The 17,119-nt window shown below is 38.9% G+C and overlaps 1 protein-coding gene across 2 annotated transcripts; it reads left to right on the top strand.

Annotated features, from left to right (window-relative positions):
• The first annotated feature begins 993 nt into the window (after window positions 1-993).
• Window positions 994-17,077, top strand: LOC111872073. 2 transcript variants are annotated; one of them, XM_023865620.2, is made up of 4 exons: window positions 994-1,104; window positions 5,181-5,339; window positions 7,346-7,513; window positions 16,969-17,077. In XM_023865620.2, exons 1-4 carry the CDS (start codon window positions 1,027-1,029, stop codon window positions 16,975-16,977), a joined length of 414 nt encoding a protein of 137 aa, XP_023721388.1. In that variant the 5' UTR covers window positions 994-1,026; the 3' UTR covers window positions 16,978-17,077. The 2 variants fall into 2 exon arrangements, with proteins under 2 accessions (XP_023721388.1, XP_023721378.1); XM_023865610.2 differs by lacking the exon at window positions 16,969-17,077 and adding an exon at window positions 9,407-9,829.
• Window positions 17,078-17,119: the final 42 nt, after the last annotated feature.

Below are 17,119 nucleotides of genomic sequence, written 5' to 3'. Positions count from 1 at the left end.
CATAGAGATTGCTACAGGCATTCAAAACATAATGGAGGGAGTATGTACAGACACGCAAACAATATGGAGTTGGTAGATGCCTACTTTAGGAAAGAAGAATAAAAATAAGTCCTAATGGAGTGAAAAGCCGGTCACGGTAGCCGAGCGGTCTAAGGCATGTACTGTAAACCGGGATCGTGGGTTCGAATCCCACTCAGGGCATTGAGGGTAGAGGCTTTGCGACGAGCTGATCACCCGCCCAAGGAGTCCTACCGAATGTGTAAGATCTAGAAAAACCGAAGTGAACGGAGAAGTTCATGGAGGTAGGCCTAGGCCCACTGAAGCTGTAGTGCCAAGGAAAAAAAAATGGAGTGAAATGCTGACACCATGTGTGAATTGTGACTTGACAACTACCATATTTTTGCACAAAATAAAACAGCATGAAACTCGCTAAGCTGCTGATGAAATCTAAGTTAACACGACTTCCTGTACTCGTTATGCGTCTGATAGCGGAAATGCTGATTATACGCGTTTTATCACGAGGTGGGTGTCATGAGAGTGATAAGCTGACAGGCATTTGAAACGAAGCGCAAGCAACTCAAGATATTATGGTTACTATCATTCTGACTGCAGAAATAACTAACTCCATGGAAGTGGGTATTTCTTGAAAAGCTAACAGTCGCTTGGCTGGCCCAAACCACATCTTTTATAGAACTAGAAAGTTCATTGCCGTATTTTCACAGGGTTTCTGTCATCTGCCGTCACGGAATTGGTGTCATCCGACTATAAGAACCGGAAATGTGAATGAAATGTCACATGATCCAACAATACAGTACCAGGAAGTGGAGGAGGCATTAATGGCGGCATACAAAATTCTAGGGCCGGATGCATTACAAACAGCTATAGTAACTGACTTCATTTACAATGTACAATTTATAAAAGTTGTCATCTGATAGAACACCCCTGGCTTATAAAATGGAAACTGAAGCAGCGACAAATTCACATGAGAAGAATTTCAGGTCTAGAGTTGCTGCCGCCAAGCTCAACATGTTCTTGGTTTTACTCATTACCTTCGTATTAACGACAGAAACAAGTGTTGGTCTGAATTTAGGGGGACTGATAGGGGTATGTACTTCATTCATTTCTGATCTGAATAAATGTGTAGCGAAATTTCAGAATTGTTTCCATAAACAGAAGACATAACTGAGATTATAACTTCTCTTAGTTATTTTTTTTTTCGTTTATCCGTATATTTGATGAGTTCAGACTAAATTTGAAATGGAGGTCTATATTCTAAATTGTCTTACAAGATTTTGTGCACCTGTTCACCATAAACTTTACTTAGATCTGCTTTAAAAGTACCGAAGTTCTCAATAAACGTGTGATTGTACAGTATAATAGTTTCGCTGTACGATGCGCACATGTCTGCTACTTTATTTGGAGCATTTTTCAACACGTATATATTGAACGAAGAACAAAGAAAACTAGTGTACCTGTATTTTAGTGTTCTGTGCAGTGTGGCATCTGTACCGTAAAACAAGTTAGTGATTCCGTGTAGTACCTCTACTGCTAACTTGTTCCCTATAATACCAGACCAGGAAGGCAAAATAGCAAATAACGTGCATGAGGAATAAGTGGAGCATACAACTGAACTGTTCTCTGGCAGGAGCACAGCTCTCGCTCTCGCTCCCCTAATTCGTCTTGAGATCATGTACGTACTGTTCAATGAGCTGGGATAGATATATTACCATAGCGATGGGCTGCAGACCAGACGGTCAGGGTTCGTTTTCTGGCAACCTCAAGAGAATTTGCTCTACTCCACAATGTCCAGACCGGCTGTGGGGCCCACTCAGGTTCATGTCCGATGATATCCCTGGAGTTCTTTGCCTGGGGGTCAAGCGGCCGCGTCATCAAGGTGACCAATCACTTCCATCTAGTTCCGAGGTCAAAAACGGTGGGACTATATCTCCACTGCCCCATATGTCATCGTGGCATAGTGCTTAATTAATTAATTAAGCACAGGGACAATTTAACTTGCTCCAAACACGAGTCATAATGGACTAATGTCATTCAGTGAACAGGCCAATATCAACCGTTTCTTCGGTTTTGCGGTCCACGTGTGAACCAGTGTACAGACAGAATAAGTAGGCCTGCTCTTTAAATATTTAATTATGGTTATGAACTAAAAAGAAATTAACTATGATCAACGTCTTACTCAGTATTAGGCCATGAGGCCTGTGGCATGATTACTATAATCACGAAATTAAAATATTTAAAGAACGTTATTCTAATTCGTTATCACAATTCCACTTCTTTGAATATACTGTACCTGAACAGAAAAAATACCGTTAAATATGGTCATGAATTATACATGTATTTATTATATTTCAGCATCCCGTTGCATGAGGTATTATCCGTATTATTAAATTACACGTCAATAATACAAGAATATATTTTTAAACTTTAAACGACATCTAGAATATGTTGCTCATTAAAAACATAACTTAAATACTTCATAATGTTAATATCATTAAAATGTCATTAACACACTAAATGTATAACTTATAGATTAAAAGTGATGGTCCATGTGCGGCCGAAACATGTTGTAAACTGAAAAAACATATGTAAAAATAGAGACATTTCAGTAATCTGATAATCACTTTTAATGTATAAGTTTTACTTTTAGTGTCTTAATGACAATTTAATGATTTTAACATCATAAAATATTAAAGTTACATTTTTAGTGAGAAACATATTCTAGATGTCTTTTATATTTTAAAAATATATTGTTCCATTATTGAAGGGCGCTTTAATAATAAGGATAATGAATTATACTTAAATACGAACTTTTAACGTCATAATATTATTAATATTTACTCGTACACATTTAATTCTGTAAAAAGAAAATATATAGATATAAAGCAGTATAATAACAGTAGAAGATTTTGTATATATTAATAATGTACAAAAATGTATATAAGATAATCGGTTTACTAATCTTTAGTCACTTGCAAGGCAAGAAACTCAGAAATATATCAAAGAAATAAAAAAGAATAACGTGTGATTCTGTAACAATGAATATCAAAACACGTACAAAGGTCCATATAAGTGAATATGCATCTACCGTTACAGATCCTGTAACGGTGAAACAGATGGAACTCTGAAAATTAAGTACAAAGCATATACCAGTAGTGGGAGAAAAATGTATGAAATACTCAGATTTTCACGGCATAATACAAATAATGTTTATACATACAGAAAATTGAATGAAATGTGAAGAAAATTCCATTGTAAAATGAAGTGTTGGAATATGAACATTATAAACGCACTCCAATAATACTTCTTCATAAAAAATTAGGATATTTTATCAAACAATAGAAATGTGAAGAATATTATAGTAATTTAACATTTCACTTGACCAAATAGAACATACACAATACTCGTACATCCTTACGCAAACATCACAACAGCCTAAGCTTTCCAGAATAGCTTGCGTTTTACAGCACCTTCAGTTTAAGTGTACACAGATGAGTCCGGACTAACAGAGGAACACAAGCACGCAACTTAATATCCATGTTATAATAAACAATATGCGACCTATATGCATTATTCTCATGTAAAATACTACTTTGAAATCGGGCTACATAATTAATGATAGGGTAATTGCATTTATGAGGACTGGTCATACGCGTTTAATTTAGATAAAAAAAGAAAAAAAATGGGTTGTGTTGATCACGGTTAAAATCTATAGAAAATGATAAAACATGATGAATATACCGCAATGAAGGAAGCAGTCCTTTGGGATGTGGCGCCGTGTAGGTATTGTGTTAACCGACTGTTGCACCTGCTTACGCTGGTTCGCTTGCGATTTCTTCTTGTTCTACCCTGAAGATGGAGGCGATACGTTCCTCCGAAACGTCGGTTAACACAATATATACACGGCGCCACATCCTAGAATACTGCTTCCTTCATAGTCACCGCCGTGAAAACCTCAAATCTTACAATATACCGCAAGTTTTTACATAATAGGTAGTCTCTATTTTACACAGGCCATAGTTGCCGGGACTGCTACATACCGACTAACGAAGGAGATAGGTATGCTCTTAGAAGATGGCAAAGTTGTCTCTGTGCTCAAAGAATTAAGCACTATATCACGAAGCACCAGCTGGAGAGGAGTGGTCAGCTTCAGGCCACTGCAGCTTTACCCGTGGGGAAAGAGCCCCTGGTAACCATTGGATAGGGCGTTGGGTGGACCCCAGAGCCCTGAACGATTTGGAAAAAGAAAATTCTTGATCCTACCGGGAACCGAACTCTGACCCCTTCGTCGTCTAGCCCGTAACCAGTCGCTATACAGACTAAGCTACCCCATTTCCCTTAAAAGATGTTACACTGAAATAAATCACACAAGAATTCCACACTCAGCTAAGTTCCCTAATACTCTCGGAAAGTTCAAATTCATTTTAATGTACACTAGTACAATACTTCATCTTTAAGTTCAAAAAATTTTGAGGAGTTTTAATACCTTCGAAATATAAGGCAACGTATACCTTCCTAGATAATGAAATATGACGTGTACAGCGCTTAACTATAAATCTTAGGATATATTAAATGTACTTATGGAGTACGCGGTAGCGTAGTAGGTTGATGCAGTTTGCCACAAACCAGAAGGTAGCGGGTTCAATTCCCGATAAGATCATTGAATTCTTCGACTGACCTAATCTTTCCAGCCGCACTATGATCCTGCGGTCGACTCAGCCTCTAACAAAAATGAGTGCTAGGAATCTTCCTGGGGGTAAAGGACGACCGGCGCGTAAGGCTGAAAATTTCACCATCACCGCCTACTGTCTTGAAAATGTGGGAGCCTCGACGTCTCACAATCCTATGGGCCTCCACGAACTCTTACATGGCAAACTATATCTTCACCTTCAAATGTACTTATGTAGTAATATAGGGTGTAAATAATGGTTTTATATGAAATGTGTACTGTAATCCCTAATGATTCATGTTTAACAAAGAATCCTCAATACTTTCTACTTGGTCTACACATGCACTGAACAACTCTTTATGATAAACATAATGTTGGCAGTTATTATGTATGTAAATACATGGTCTTAAATTTGAAAATAACGACTTTGCCAGCGTCGAGACTTATACAGTCTCTTAATGCAGAAATAACAACAAGAAATCTTTCTCATTTTCAGTGCAAGAAGGATATATCAGTTGACTTTATCCAACAGTGTCCAGAAGAACCTAACATGGCGGTTTCCTTCAATGAAATTTTCGTTCTCCAAATAAACAAAAATCAATGCGCATTCAGTGGAAAAATTAAATTTTTAGAACCTGTTGGTGAGCCTTGGAAGGTAAATACAACATCTGGACCTATTCAAATAGTTGTATTCTGCCCTTACGGGACCTACGTATGCAATTCCCTTAGTAAATAACATATTTTTAAGAAATATTGAACTCTAAACTTTTAAAATTAATTTTATAATTCTATACATATTGTTAGATTAAACTGTTTTCATTAACTAACTTATTCCCCTAAACGAAAATAAATCTTCCGAAGGCTGCCGCGGATTAAAATATTCCCTCATGATGATAAAATTATATTAAGCGATATGTAGATACGTAGACATTTGTTTTAATAATTGTCAACAGCATTCAACCCCTTATTTATTCATAATTGCAAAGAGGAAACACAGAACTAATATTCATACATTTACTATAACGCAGAACAAGCAACAAGAAAATGTTTACACAAAGATTGCACATACACGTATTGAGAAATTTCAAGGTTTAAAGAATTTAATGCAAGATCTAATGCATCCACAGGCCTACATGCAGATGGTATCCACGCCATATCATAATGGAACCCAATTTATTTTACGTATTAAGAGATACATATACAGTTTACTAAAGTAACAATAATTATATGTAAAGGTAACAAGAATTGAATGTAATTTATATTATCTGCATTCACATCCACTGATCATGGCGTACGTAAAGGACAATGACTACCACTGTCAGCATTTAATATATACTTCAATTAAATAACACAAACAAACAAAAAACTCCGTGGCCTGTAGTCCGCAAGCGAACTATACCGACCGAGCGACCGCCGTTTTCGGCGAAGTTAATGCCAAATTTAGCGGGGTAGAGGGTGTCGCGTGGTCAGCGCAACGAATCCCCAAGGTCTTTAATTTCGGTTTTCTAGACCCGAGCCGCTATTTCCTTGAAATTAAATTAAATAACACGCAGATTGGAAATAAAATAAATATAAATTTTAGGGAATGTGTTATCTAAATACACTGCTCTTTGCATATGACCATGTTGTAACGTCAGTCTTCAGTACAAATAATAGATATCTGCTAACAAACTGAAAAAAAAATTGAAAGAGAAGAAATGAATGGAAATTTAAATGGAAAAACCACAATACTATTTGACGGCTGACAGCCACAGAACTTAAACGCTGATAAACAATAAACTCATACAAAAAGTCAATATATTCAGAAATTACCTTGGGGGCTCTGTCATATGAAGGGAAAAGGATATAGAAATTAACTTGTTGATATCGTAAAAGCAACAGGCTTCATCAATACAGATGTTAAGCCACGAAAGGTCGGGGAAACAAACTTGAACAGAAATTTATAACACCGTGGTTTTACTCGGCACTTTAAGTGGGAGTGAACGCTGGAAAATAAAAACAAAGGACAAAAGCTGCTGAACCGAAATCTATAAGAGGCATCACGAAACCAATTTGGGTGGAAAATAAAAGGAACAAAGACGTATTAAAACAAATCAAAACTTAAATAAAAATGTGTGTAATTTTGAAACATAAAACAAATTATATTTTATATGTCGCCATAAAACCAATGAAGAGACTTCCAAAACGATACTAAAATGACAAATGTCATGGCCCAAGGAACCGGGAAAGAGCCCTGAAGAGTCTCATGAACATATGAGGCTGGAACAGGCAAGCTAATTGGCCCAATCCATGACTGTTGTTACTGGTGGAGATTGGTCAAATATTTTTCGCTACAACTTCTGCATTTTGCAATGGTTTTGCAGTGCTCAAATTTCAACAAAAAATAGGAATACCTTCACAATTCATTTTGTTACTATTAAGCCTAACAACTTACTAAACTACATATGCATTACATTATACTCCTCTTGTAATTATTTCGGCCCTGGCCTGCTTTACATATAATACGATACTAATTTTATATCATGAGCCCTTCTGTGGGCAAGTTTAACATACATATTTATTTGACAATATTAGCATATATATAGTATACGGATGTGTAAGTTCTGATGGTCCGCCACTGTAATATAGAAATTACTATTTCGCTTTTTTTTTCTGATACAGCTGAAGTTCAAGCTGCATAAATGCAAATCCAAAGACAATTCCAAATCATGTCAGGACTTCTTCAAGTTTGACGTCAATCATATCTGCCAAAAACTGCCACAGAAAAATCAAGTCTGGTCAGGATTTGTGGAAGATACGCATATAGATACAAGATGTCCACTACAGCCGGTAAGAAACCATCAGTATTCAATTCACATATCCACGCGTGTGTATGTTTGTAGGCCTGTGTGTATGTACGCATACTATGTATATCCATGTCTGCAGTCCTTTAGATACACGAATGCAAGGGCCGCATGTATGTGTGTTTGGGGGGGGGGAGGTTTAAGATCTGTTTCTCTAGATGAAATGAACTGAAGATGAATTGACACGATCAACATACCAGAGAATCTTGTAAAACTGGTCACAAGCTAATGGTTAATGCTGGTTTTGTAAAGCATGCAACTTAGCCTTACTCAGAAACGTCAAATAGTTTCGAGCGTGCTTAGGTACATGAAAAGCAAATATTCCGAGAAAATATAAGCTAAATTGTGAGTCAGCATGATTAAGGTAGAGGCAGGCCGCGCCATAGCTCAAGCGGTTAGTCGCTGGCACCCCGTGTTCGAGCCCGGGTCTGGTCAAGTGGGATTTGTGGTGGACAAAGTGGCGCTGGAGCAGGTTTTCTCCGAGTACTTCAGTTTCCCCTGCCAATCCTCATTCCACCAAATTCTCCAGCATCATAATCACCCGGGACAGGCTACAATAGGCCAATCAGTGGCCGCCGTGCCGAGTGGACCCAGTTGGACTCAACCTCCCACTAAGCGAATTTAAAAAAAAAATAAAGGTAGAGGCAGTCCGAAAGCTTCAGTTTTGTGCAAAAAAGATTCCTCCCCTGAAAGAAATTGATCCCGTAATCTACGTGTTTCTGTTTCTTCGCGTAAGACTGAACGTACCGCCTCAGGTTGACAGTAAGATTAAAGAGGCCTGTTTCAAAATGTAACTGCAAAGTGCTCATGTGTTCAGGCAGCGCTACAGCTCAGAGGATTAGTCGCCGGCTTCTTGCTGCGGTGGCCTGAGTTAGGCCTCAGGTCAGATCATGTGGGATTTGTGGTGGACAAAGTGACACTGGAGCATGCTTTCTCCGAGTACTTTAGTCTCCCTTACAATTTCTCATTCCACCGAATGCTCCACAGTCATTTAACATCCGGGGCTGGTACAATAGGCCAAATCAGTGGCCGACGTACCAAGTGGACTCAAGTTCCACACCGCCCCTCGAAATTAAAACATCATGTATTTGAACTGTGATCTGTAACATACATGGGGGACACTTAATAAACGTCTGACAGCCATATAGTCGCATACACTTCGTGGTGCAGTTCTCAGACGAATAATTGATAACATTCTCATTGTTCTTTTCGTTTATTTTCGCATAGTTACATAGGGACTAATTTATTTCTTTGCACTTATTCAGACGTCTGAATTCAAACATTTTGTACTAATGTCGCAAAACTGCCTAACTTCATTACATGCTTTATTTCCTGGTATGACTCTCGAGTTTCGTGGCGAATATGAGGGTCGTTACCACCAAATAAGGTAGGTTTTAAATCAAGAAATCAGGTATGTTTTCCTTATAAATTTATATTAATTTCTACTTCATAACATCTAAAAGTTTGTAATGATGGCACATTAGTAAGAATATTATATTTTTGAACATTATCCACCGTCTTGTCTATCTGAAATCCGTCCTATTTCTTTTTCGAAAGACAACATTTCGGAGACTGGATTCTGTCTCCGTCTTCTGTCTCCGGACCTGACCAGAGACAGGGTTAGCTCAACTGTGTAGGTTTTACCTGAAGACGGAGACAGAATCCAGTCTCCGAAACGTTGTGTTTCGAAAAATAAACAGGACGACTTTCAGATAAAGACAAGACGATAGTAATGTCCAAAAATATAATATTTGTACTTCCTACTTCAGGATTAAGACACCAATTTCTTATAAAGTTACTTGAGATTTTTCTTGTGTGTTACTTTCAAGTATGTCTATATTAAATAATTATTACTTACCTGGCATGAATTTATTTTCAGAAAGTATATCCGATTGAAAACATCGTGATTGATGCAGACGCAATGAAATACTTCCCCATCAGCAATGCTTACTACAAGCTTAAGATAGAAGGTTACATGAACGCTACCAAAATTATCTGTGTCGACATTGCATTTATATTACGCTGTCAAAAATAAAAGTTTCTAATGACTTTCGAAGTGTAGTCGTATTAACTGAAATTGTGATATACTCAATCATTATTAAGAACACAGGGAAAAAAAGTACTTTCCTGTCAACAAGGAATAAAAGATCAAACTTAGTTTGTGATACCAAACATGATATTGAGAGGCATAAATAACAAGCTATAATTGGGAGTATATTCAATTACAGAGTCGTGGCTCGCGGATAACTCAGGGCACAAACATGGAATCTTAGGAATTTTACAGATTCTCATTAAACTAACTACATTAGGCTATGTTCTTCAATAAATTACGAATAAAATTATTGAGAAAACTGAAAACAAGTCCTATTGAAAAGTTACTTAATTAATTAACTCGATACGGAAATTGTTAGAATATAAGAAACTGGGATTAATTTTGTTTCAAAAGAATATATTGTGGTGTATAAACTCCTTACTAAGCGTTGACTCTGTAAACAGCTGCTGTTGCTAGGTGACGCCTGCAACATACAAGCACGAAACAATAGAAGAGCTATGTTTACTATGCTGTCTGTGCAGAGATGTTATAAGCAAGGTACAAAGCAAGTTGAGAGTCAGTTCTGTAAAGGAATCTGTGGAGAGTGAACTTGAGCCGGAGGCAAACGAATAGCCATTGTTGGAGCCGCTGCCAGGAAACGTCTATTAACAGACTAAGAACACTAGACTGTGTGCTCTACTGAACTGTAAAATGTGGGAATAGCGATATTGTTACAGTTATTTGTAGATACGACGTGTAAGTAGCAATCGAAATCCCGTCTATAGTCAAACATATTACGTTAAAAGTACTGTATAAGTACGCCTGTAGAATTCTTCTCTTTATACTTCATATTTAAACGTGTTTTTATTCCTGCTATTTTAATGGATAAGACAGAGTCAATAAACTCTTCTCTGTCAATTATTTTCCTTGGCTCGAATCCGGCATTTTGGAGACTGCGACTGTCATCATCAGGTAAGAATGTAATTATCACGTCAGTCACTGATAACGGAGACAATCATTTCAGTATCTTATATGACGGGGGAAGGAGCCTACAAATTCAAACGTGTACTCCATTTTGATCAAAAGCGAGTTAAAATGAATTCAGTTTCAGCGAATACTTCGAGCTGTGAAACGAAATAAACTCTCCGTTCCTATTTAAATATTACGGACATCAAGCAAAGAAAATGTTAACAAGAACTCACATACACTATGGTCCATAACAACTACAGCAACCACCAGTCTCATAGGGGACTTCATGTCAGTGACGAGTGTAACAATTCCATTAGCCACCACGTCACGGGATCCCGAGCTTTCCCAAGCTCGCGTGTAACAGGTGTTGCGGGGCTCTCTCCTCGAGGTTGGAGCGGTCGGAGCATGAAACTGATAATCCAGTGACGTAGTTAAAAATAAGTGAAAAGTTCCCTCTGCTGAACTACAGGACCTATACAATACTGATTTACTCTTACTTTAAAACATAACAGTGTCCGATTAATTCGAACATAAGTTGCTATTTACTTCATTTTAGGGCTGTGGTACACTCTGCTTCAGCACCGGAGAAAACTGTTAACATGCTCGTAAGGACTATTTTTCTGCCGTGGTAAGCCTAAGGCAATTCGTGTTAACTAATAAATATTAAACTACATTGTTTTCATTGAGTGGAACGTCGATCTGCAAGTTCTACATACTTGAAAGAATAGCCGTACTGTACAGACTGTAAAGATGAAATTACGTAGCGAACTCACTACTCGTCAATTTTTTTTTCAGTAATATTGATTCGCATTTGACAAGTGAAATTCCGCTAATTATCTTAATTTCCAAACTGAAACTATAAGATAGACCTTACCGTTACGTTCTTTGTCTGATATTGCACAGGTCGTAACTTTATAAACGACTTTTTCCAGCGATTCAACTGGTGCGTGCAATTACACTCTTGTTAAGTTGCAGCGTACAACACGCGTCTAGGCGTGAGACAAGACATTGCCACCGCGCGCTGCCCCGGCCGCGACTATTAGTGGTCTGAGGTGTAACGCCGTGTAGTCTGTTAGATCGTGACCTATATTCTGAAGAAGCTGACTGCTTCAATTTTCTACCCAGAGATGGAGACAGTTTCCCTTGAAACACTAATAAGGATCCATGGGTTACATGGCGTCGCGTTACCAATGCGGCATAACACGCGCCTCGGCGGTTGCCAGAAGACTACGAAGGAAGGTAACGACATATCTTTGCAATAAATAATTGATTATTATCAAAATATTTTGTTCGCATTTATTTACATGAAATATAAATATTATTAAGGGAGACTTTTTAACATTCCAGTTAGAACATTCAGACATACTCTATAATGTTCGAGGAAGCATCCTAACTTTGACTAGATCTGCTGCCGGTTACTATAGACAGATTACAAATAACCAGCACCTACGCGCATTAATTACACTCGACAGGCATATAGGCAGGGAACTCGCTCACTGTGACCTGTCTGTGACTTCACTGGCCAAATGAAAACTTAAGAATTTATTTATTTTGACACATAATAAATAAAGGAAAAGATATAACATTTACTGACATAACTGAAACTCGTACACTTTACTGTTCTTACATTTAAGTTTTCCATGTTCCTGCTTTGCACCTTCCACAAGTTAAGAAAGAAGAATGAATATCGACTGAAATATTTACCATTTTCCTTTAAAGACCTCGTGATGAATATTAAGGACTATACTTACAAAAGTGTTATGTAATGTTAGTATAGTGGTCTAGCACAAACATAGCGCTGTAGTACACATAATTTATGTATTTGTTCAAAGATTAGTCATACCTCACGTACGTGTGACACACTTAGCATATATAGCAATAACATATTTGCTTAATTTCTGAGAAAATTTGGAAGTGTCTAGAGGAGATTTATTGCAGTACGAAGAGAACCAAACAGCTACACTGTTAAACTCAACGGGATTTCCAGCGAACTGTAAGCAGTGTTATTAGATTCGAATTGACGTAATTTTTAAGCTCATTCTTCTGATGAATAAAGACAGCCGGATGTAACGGGATCCTGTTCTTTATGAGTTTTGTAATGTACTATAAACGTCTGATATGAAGTAAATTAATCACTTTCGTGTAATTATTATCAACTGTGTGCTCATGTCAAAGCGTTTCGATGTAACACTCATTATTTCTAACATAACTCTAAGTAAAAGTCATAAATACTAAATCTAAGTAAACATAATACATACATAAAGCTACTCGGCATCCATTTCATACCATAAGGAAGGTTATCCAACTTTTCGGTTAAAGTGAATCTTAAAATTTGAAACTTAAATGTCAATAATGGACAAACAACTAGTTAATATTTAACTTAGTCAGATATTATATAAGGTAAGAGAATATCGAACTGTAACGAGTTGCACTGAAGATTAGCTTCGTTTCTCGTACTGGGAAGGATACGCAGTTCAGAACGGTACGTGACTTTTGTCTTAAGATATCTTAGCTTCACCAAAAAAGAAATATTTATAATATAAAATTAAAAAAATTCTCTTCAGAGTAATTTAGTGAACCCTAAAGGCACATGAGCCGGTCACGGCAGCCGAGCGGTCTAAGGTATCGATGTTTTGTGTGTGTATGCGTTTATTCTGTTTGTGTTGTCCTGTGTTTAGATAGAAGCCTTGCGACGAGCTGGTCACCCGTCCAAGGACTCATAACGTCTGTAAAATGATCATGAAACTGAGAGATCAGCCTTATGCTCCAAAGCGGGAGCAATGGGAAAGAAAAAAAAACAGAGAAATGTGTAACGGATGTAAATGACTAAAGTTATGGAGCAGAGTTGCTCGGTCACTTCAAACATTTTCCATTAGTTTTATGGAAGCCGAAGGATCATCACCGTGAAACATGAGGTCTCACGGTGATGCGGGTTATTTTCTTCTCGAAACTAACGGCGTGTCGTCTGGTAGGCACACACCCACGTATCCGATGAACTTTTAGCTTCGACCTTCGCTCTTCGGGCCTGAAGACGAGGGCACCAGAAGTTTCTGAAGCACAGGAAGCTACGTACGAAACTATCTGGTGTCATATAACAGAAGATCGTAATACGTATTAATTACGAAGGTTGGAACTTTAATAGTGGTAACTATTTATTTACAATTGATACAAAATAGATGCATGTTTCGAAGTTTTACTTTCCTTCAGTGTAGTCACCAGCATTGTGTACAACCCGTTGCCAGCGATGTGGAAGTCGTAGGATACCCTTTAGCAGCGCCTGTTGTGTTGATAGTTCGAATGGAGGGGTCTACTGCCTGAAGAATCTCTGGAACAGTTCTGAAGCGAATGCCACGAACTGGTTCCTTCATCTTAGGAATCAAGTCGAAGTCACAAGGGCTTAAGTCCGGGGAATATGGTGGATGGTACAGCAATTCCCAGCCACAGCTTGCGTTGTATGCGGCCGAGCATTATCCTGCAAAATGATTGGTGGGTTCTGCAGAAAGTGTCGCCGCTTCTTTCTCAAAGCTGATTGTGTTCCAAAAATGAACAGTAATACTGCGAATTGACGGTCTGCTGTCGGGGAACGGTATGCATTAGGATAATACCATCACAGTCGTACACGAGAATCACCATAACTTTCACATTGCTGGGGTTTTGACGAACTTTTGATTTTCGTGGTGACCCGTAATGACCCCATTCGTTCGATCGGCGTTTCATTTTGGCTCGTACGATTTGGCTCATGTCTCATCCAGGGTAATGATACGGCGTAAGAAAGCCTCCCCTTCGCGATCATTGCGCTCCAAGTGCTTACGAGCAGCGTCGTATCGTAGCCATTTCTGCATCTCCGTCAAATCATGCGGAACCCGTCGTGATGCAATTTTTCTCATGCCAAGGCGTTCCTTCAGAATGTGAAGCACAGTCATATGCGCTAATCCTGTCTCTCGGGCCAGCTCACGAATCGTATGGCGTCGATCACTCTACAGTATCGCGGAAAGAGCGTACACTTCTTCTTTACTGACACTAGGACGACCTGGCCGACGCATGTCTGCCACATTTGGGCGTCCCTCATTGAAGGCTTTTACCCAAGTTGCCACTGTTCTGTAAGGCAATGCAGATTCCCCGCGAGCCTCTTGAAGACCTTGATGACACTGTCGTGCTGTACAGCCTCTGGCACATTCAGTCTTTATCCAACTCCGTTGTTCCTGCTTCGAAAACATCGTGACAACACTACATTAGACCGTCAGCTAACACGAGGCTCTGTTCTTCTCGTCACTGCGCATGCGTGTGATGTGGGAAGGGAGAGTCCATTTGCTCTGGGGTAAGGTAGGTATGTAATTAACGTGTGGTATAAGCGACATTATTTGGTTCCTTTGCATGGCGTCTCTACAGCAGTGTTGCCACTATTAAAGTTCCAACCCTCGTATTGCCGTGTTCACAGGAGTCCCTGAGTATTATTTCGTAACATCACAATTTTGTTCTATAAGGGGCTGTTAGCCGGTCACGGTAGCCGAGCGGTCTAAGACATGTACTGTATTCGCTCGCTTGGAAACCGGGATCGTGGGTTCGAATACCACTCAGGGCAAGGATGTCTAGTTTGTGTGTGTGCGTTTTTCTCTGTTTGTGTACAGGTAGAGGCCTTGCGACGAGCTGATCACCCACCCAAAGAGTCCTACCGAATGTGTAGGGTCTAGAAGAACCGAAGTGAACGGAGAAGTTCATGGAGGTAGGCCTAGGCCCACTGGGGCTGTAGTGTCAAGGGGGGGGGAAGTGGCTGTTAACTTGCAGCTCAACATCAAACCGATATGGCCACCTCTGTCGGCTATTCGCGACTGCTTTTTCTTTATATTTTGGTTCTTCCCCCGTACCCAAGATCCGTCGGCTCTGTTCCGAACCCGAGGACGCCCAAGGCCGTGGGACAAGAGACAATTAATTAAAGTTTTTCTTGACAACCACTAGGTCTTTCAGGTGCTCTGCAGTTCTTGTGTGACTTTCTTGAAGGTAAGTTAAATTGGATATGGGCATAGCAGCCATAAAATACATACTTTTAATTTTTCTTATGCTTAAAATTGAAACCAGACATAATTAATAGTAAAATCATTTATAATACGTGGAAAGAATACACTTGTGTGCTTTTGTACGAAGTTGAACCTTGAAGGAGCAGGGTATGAATACATAGATTAGATTCATATGGCTTAGGATACGGACTGGTAACGAGTTCTTGTGATCACTCTAACCAACCAACAACTTCCATAAAACTAGGGGAATTTATTGAATACCTGAGCGAATGTTAGCTTCTCAAGAAGGATTCCCTTTCGTGGTGTTCGTTCTTTGAGATGTACAATTTAACCGTGAACGTGATGTGAGGGTAATCACTGTAATGCCACGGTAAGTTTCATTAACTGTTGTTAAGTGCTTTATAAATAAAGGTATTGTTGGACGCGGTGTTTTCTACTTGGCCCGCGCAAAGAGTTTATAAGGACAATTGACGTTCAAGTGACTAGACTGCCGTTGTAGTAGAAGCTAATAACGAAAGGGCCCGATCTGCTGTACTGGGCTTTGACTGAGAGAGGCCTTATATATGTAGTATATACATACATTTATATATTATTTGTATATAAAATTTCAGTTCGTACCTCACAGGAAACATATTACGTCTCCACTACAAAGACAAACAGGTTAATGCTGTTTAGGGAAAAATCGTCGTTTGCAATGAAAGCCATATAAAACACAAAAATACGCAGTGTGGGCAGAATGAAGAGTTTTAATGTGTTAAAGGAAAAGGTACGTACAGTAACCACTGAGCTTTAAAAGCCTTAAGATCCAGTGCACTATATATAATGTAGCATATTTACTGCACACCTACTTCCATATTACAGCATCCTGCTATATCTGACATTGTTATTTTGATTAATTTATAATTAGGAATTATGATTCCAAGAGATTTCTACACATTTCGCATTTTTTTTCCTTGGCACTACAGCCCCAGTAGCCCTAGGCATACCTCCATGAACTTCTCCGTTCACTTCGGTTTTTCTAGATTTTACACATTTGGTATGACTCCTTGGGCGGGTGATCAGCTCGTCGCAAGGCCTCTACCTGTAGACAAACACAGAAAAACGCACACAAACATCCATGCCCTGAGTGGGATTCGAACCCACGATCCCGGCTTCCGAGCGAGCGAAGACAGTGCATGCCTTAGACCGCTGGGCTACCGTGACCGGCACACATTTCGCATACTGCACAGAATTAGTGGGTTTTTGGACATTTTCCATCGTTCGGAATTCTAGGAAATATAACACTGTAGAATTTATTTTTCATAGTGTCAGAACACTGACTACGTCCACTCCATCAGCATTAAACTCGCCATGAAATGGCAATTATCTATTAGCAGACAGGTCAGTCGCATTATTCGTGAAAAAAAGGAATACTTTTTCTTTCAGGAAACGTGAATGCTCCACAGACAATGCAGAGCTCCATCTACAGTTCCATCTGGCATGTGTTCTACTGTTCAAAATTTATGGGAGCAATGCCGCTGAAGCGTGTTGGGAACCAGCTGAAATGGTCTTGGGGTCAAGTTGTGCATATTTTTTT

This window comes from Cryptotermes secundus, unplaced genomic scaffold (assembly GCF_002891405.2).
Source record: "Cryptotermes secundus unplaced genomic scaffold, Csec_1.0 scaffold761, whole genome shotgun sequence".
Lineage (NCBI taxonomy): Eukaryota > Metazoa > Arthropoda > Insecta > Blattodea > Kalotermitidae > Cryptotermes > Cryptotermes secundus.
Note: the sequence above shows the minus strand (reverse complement) of the source record. Positions and strands in the feature narration are given on the sequence as shown.

Bases quoted from the DNA above. Each gene is read 5' to 3' on its own strand.
- LOC111872073 (XM_023865610.2), top strand. From the start codon at position 1,027: ATGTTCTTGGTTTTACTCATTACCTTCGTATTAACGACAGAAACAAGT. The intron at 1,105-5,180 runs GTATGTACTTCA...TCTCATTTTCAG, and splicing joins ATTTAGGGGGACTGATAGGG to TGCAAGAAGGATATATCAGT. The intron at 7,514-9,406 runs GTAAGAAACCAT...ATTTATTTTCAG, and splicing joins CAAGATGTCCACTACAGCCG to AAAGTATATCCGATTGAAAA.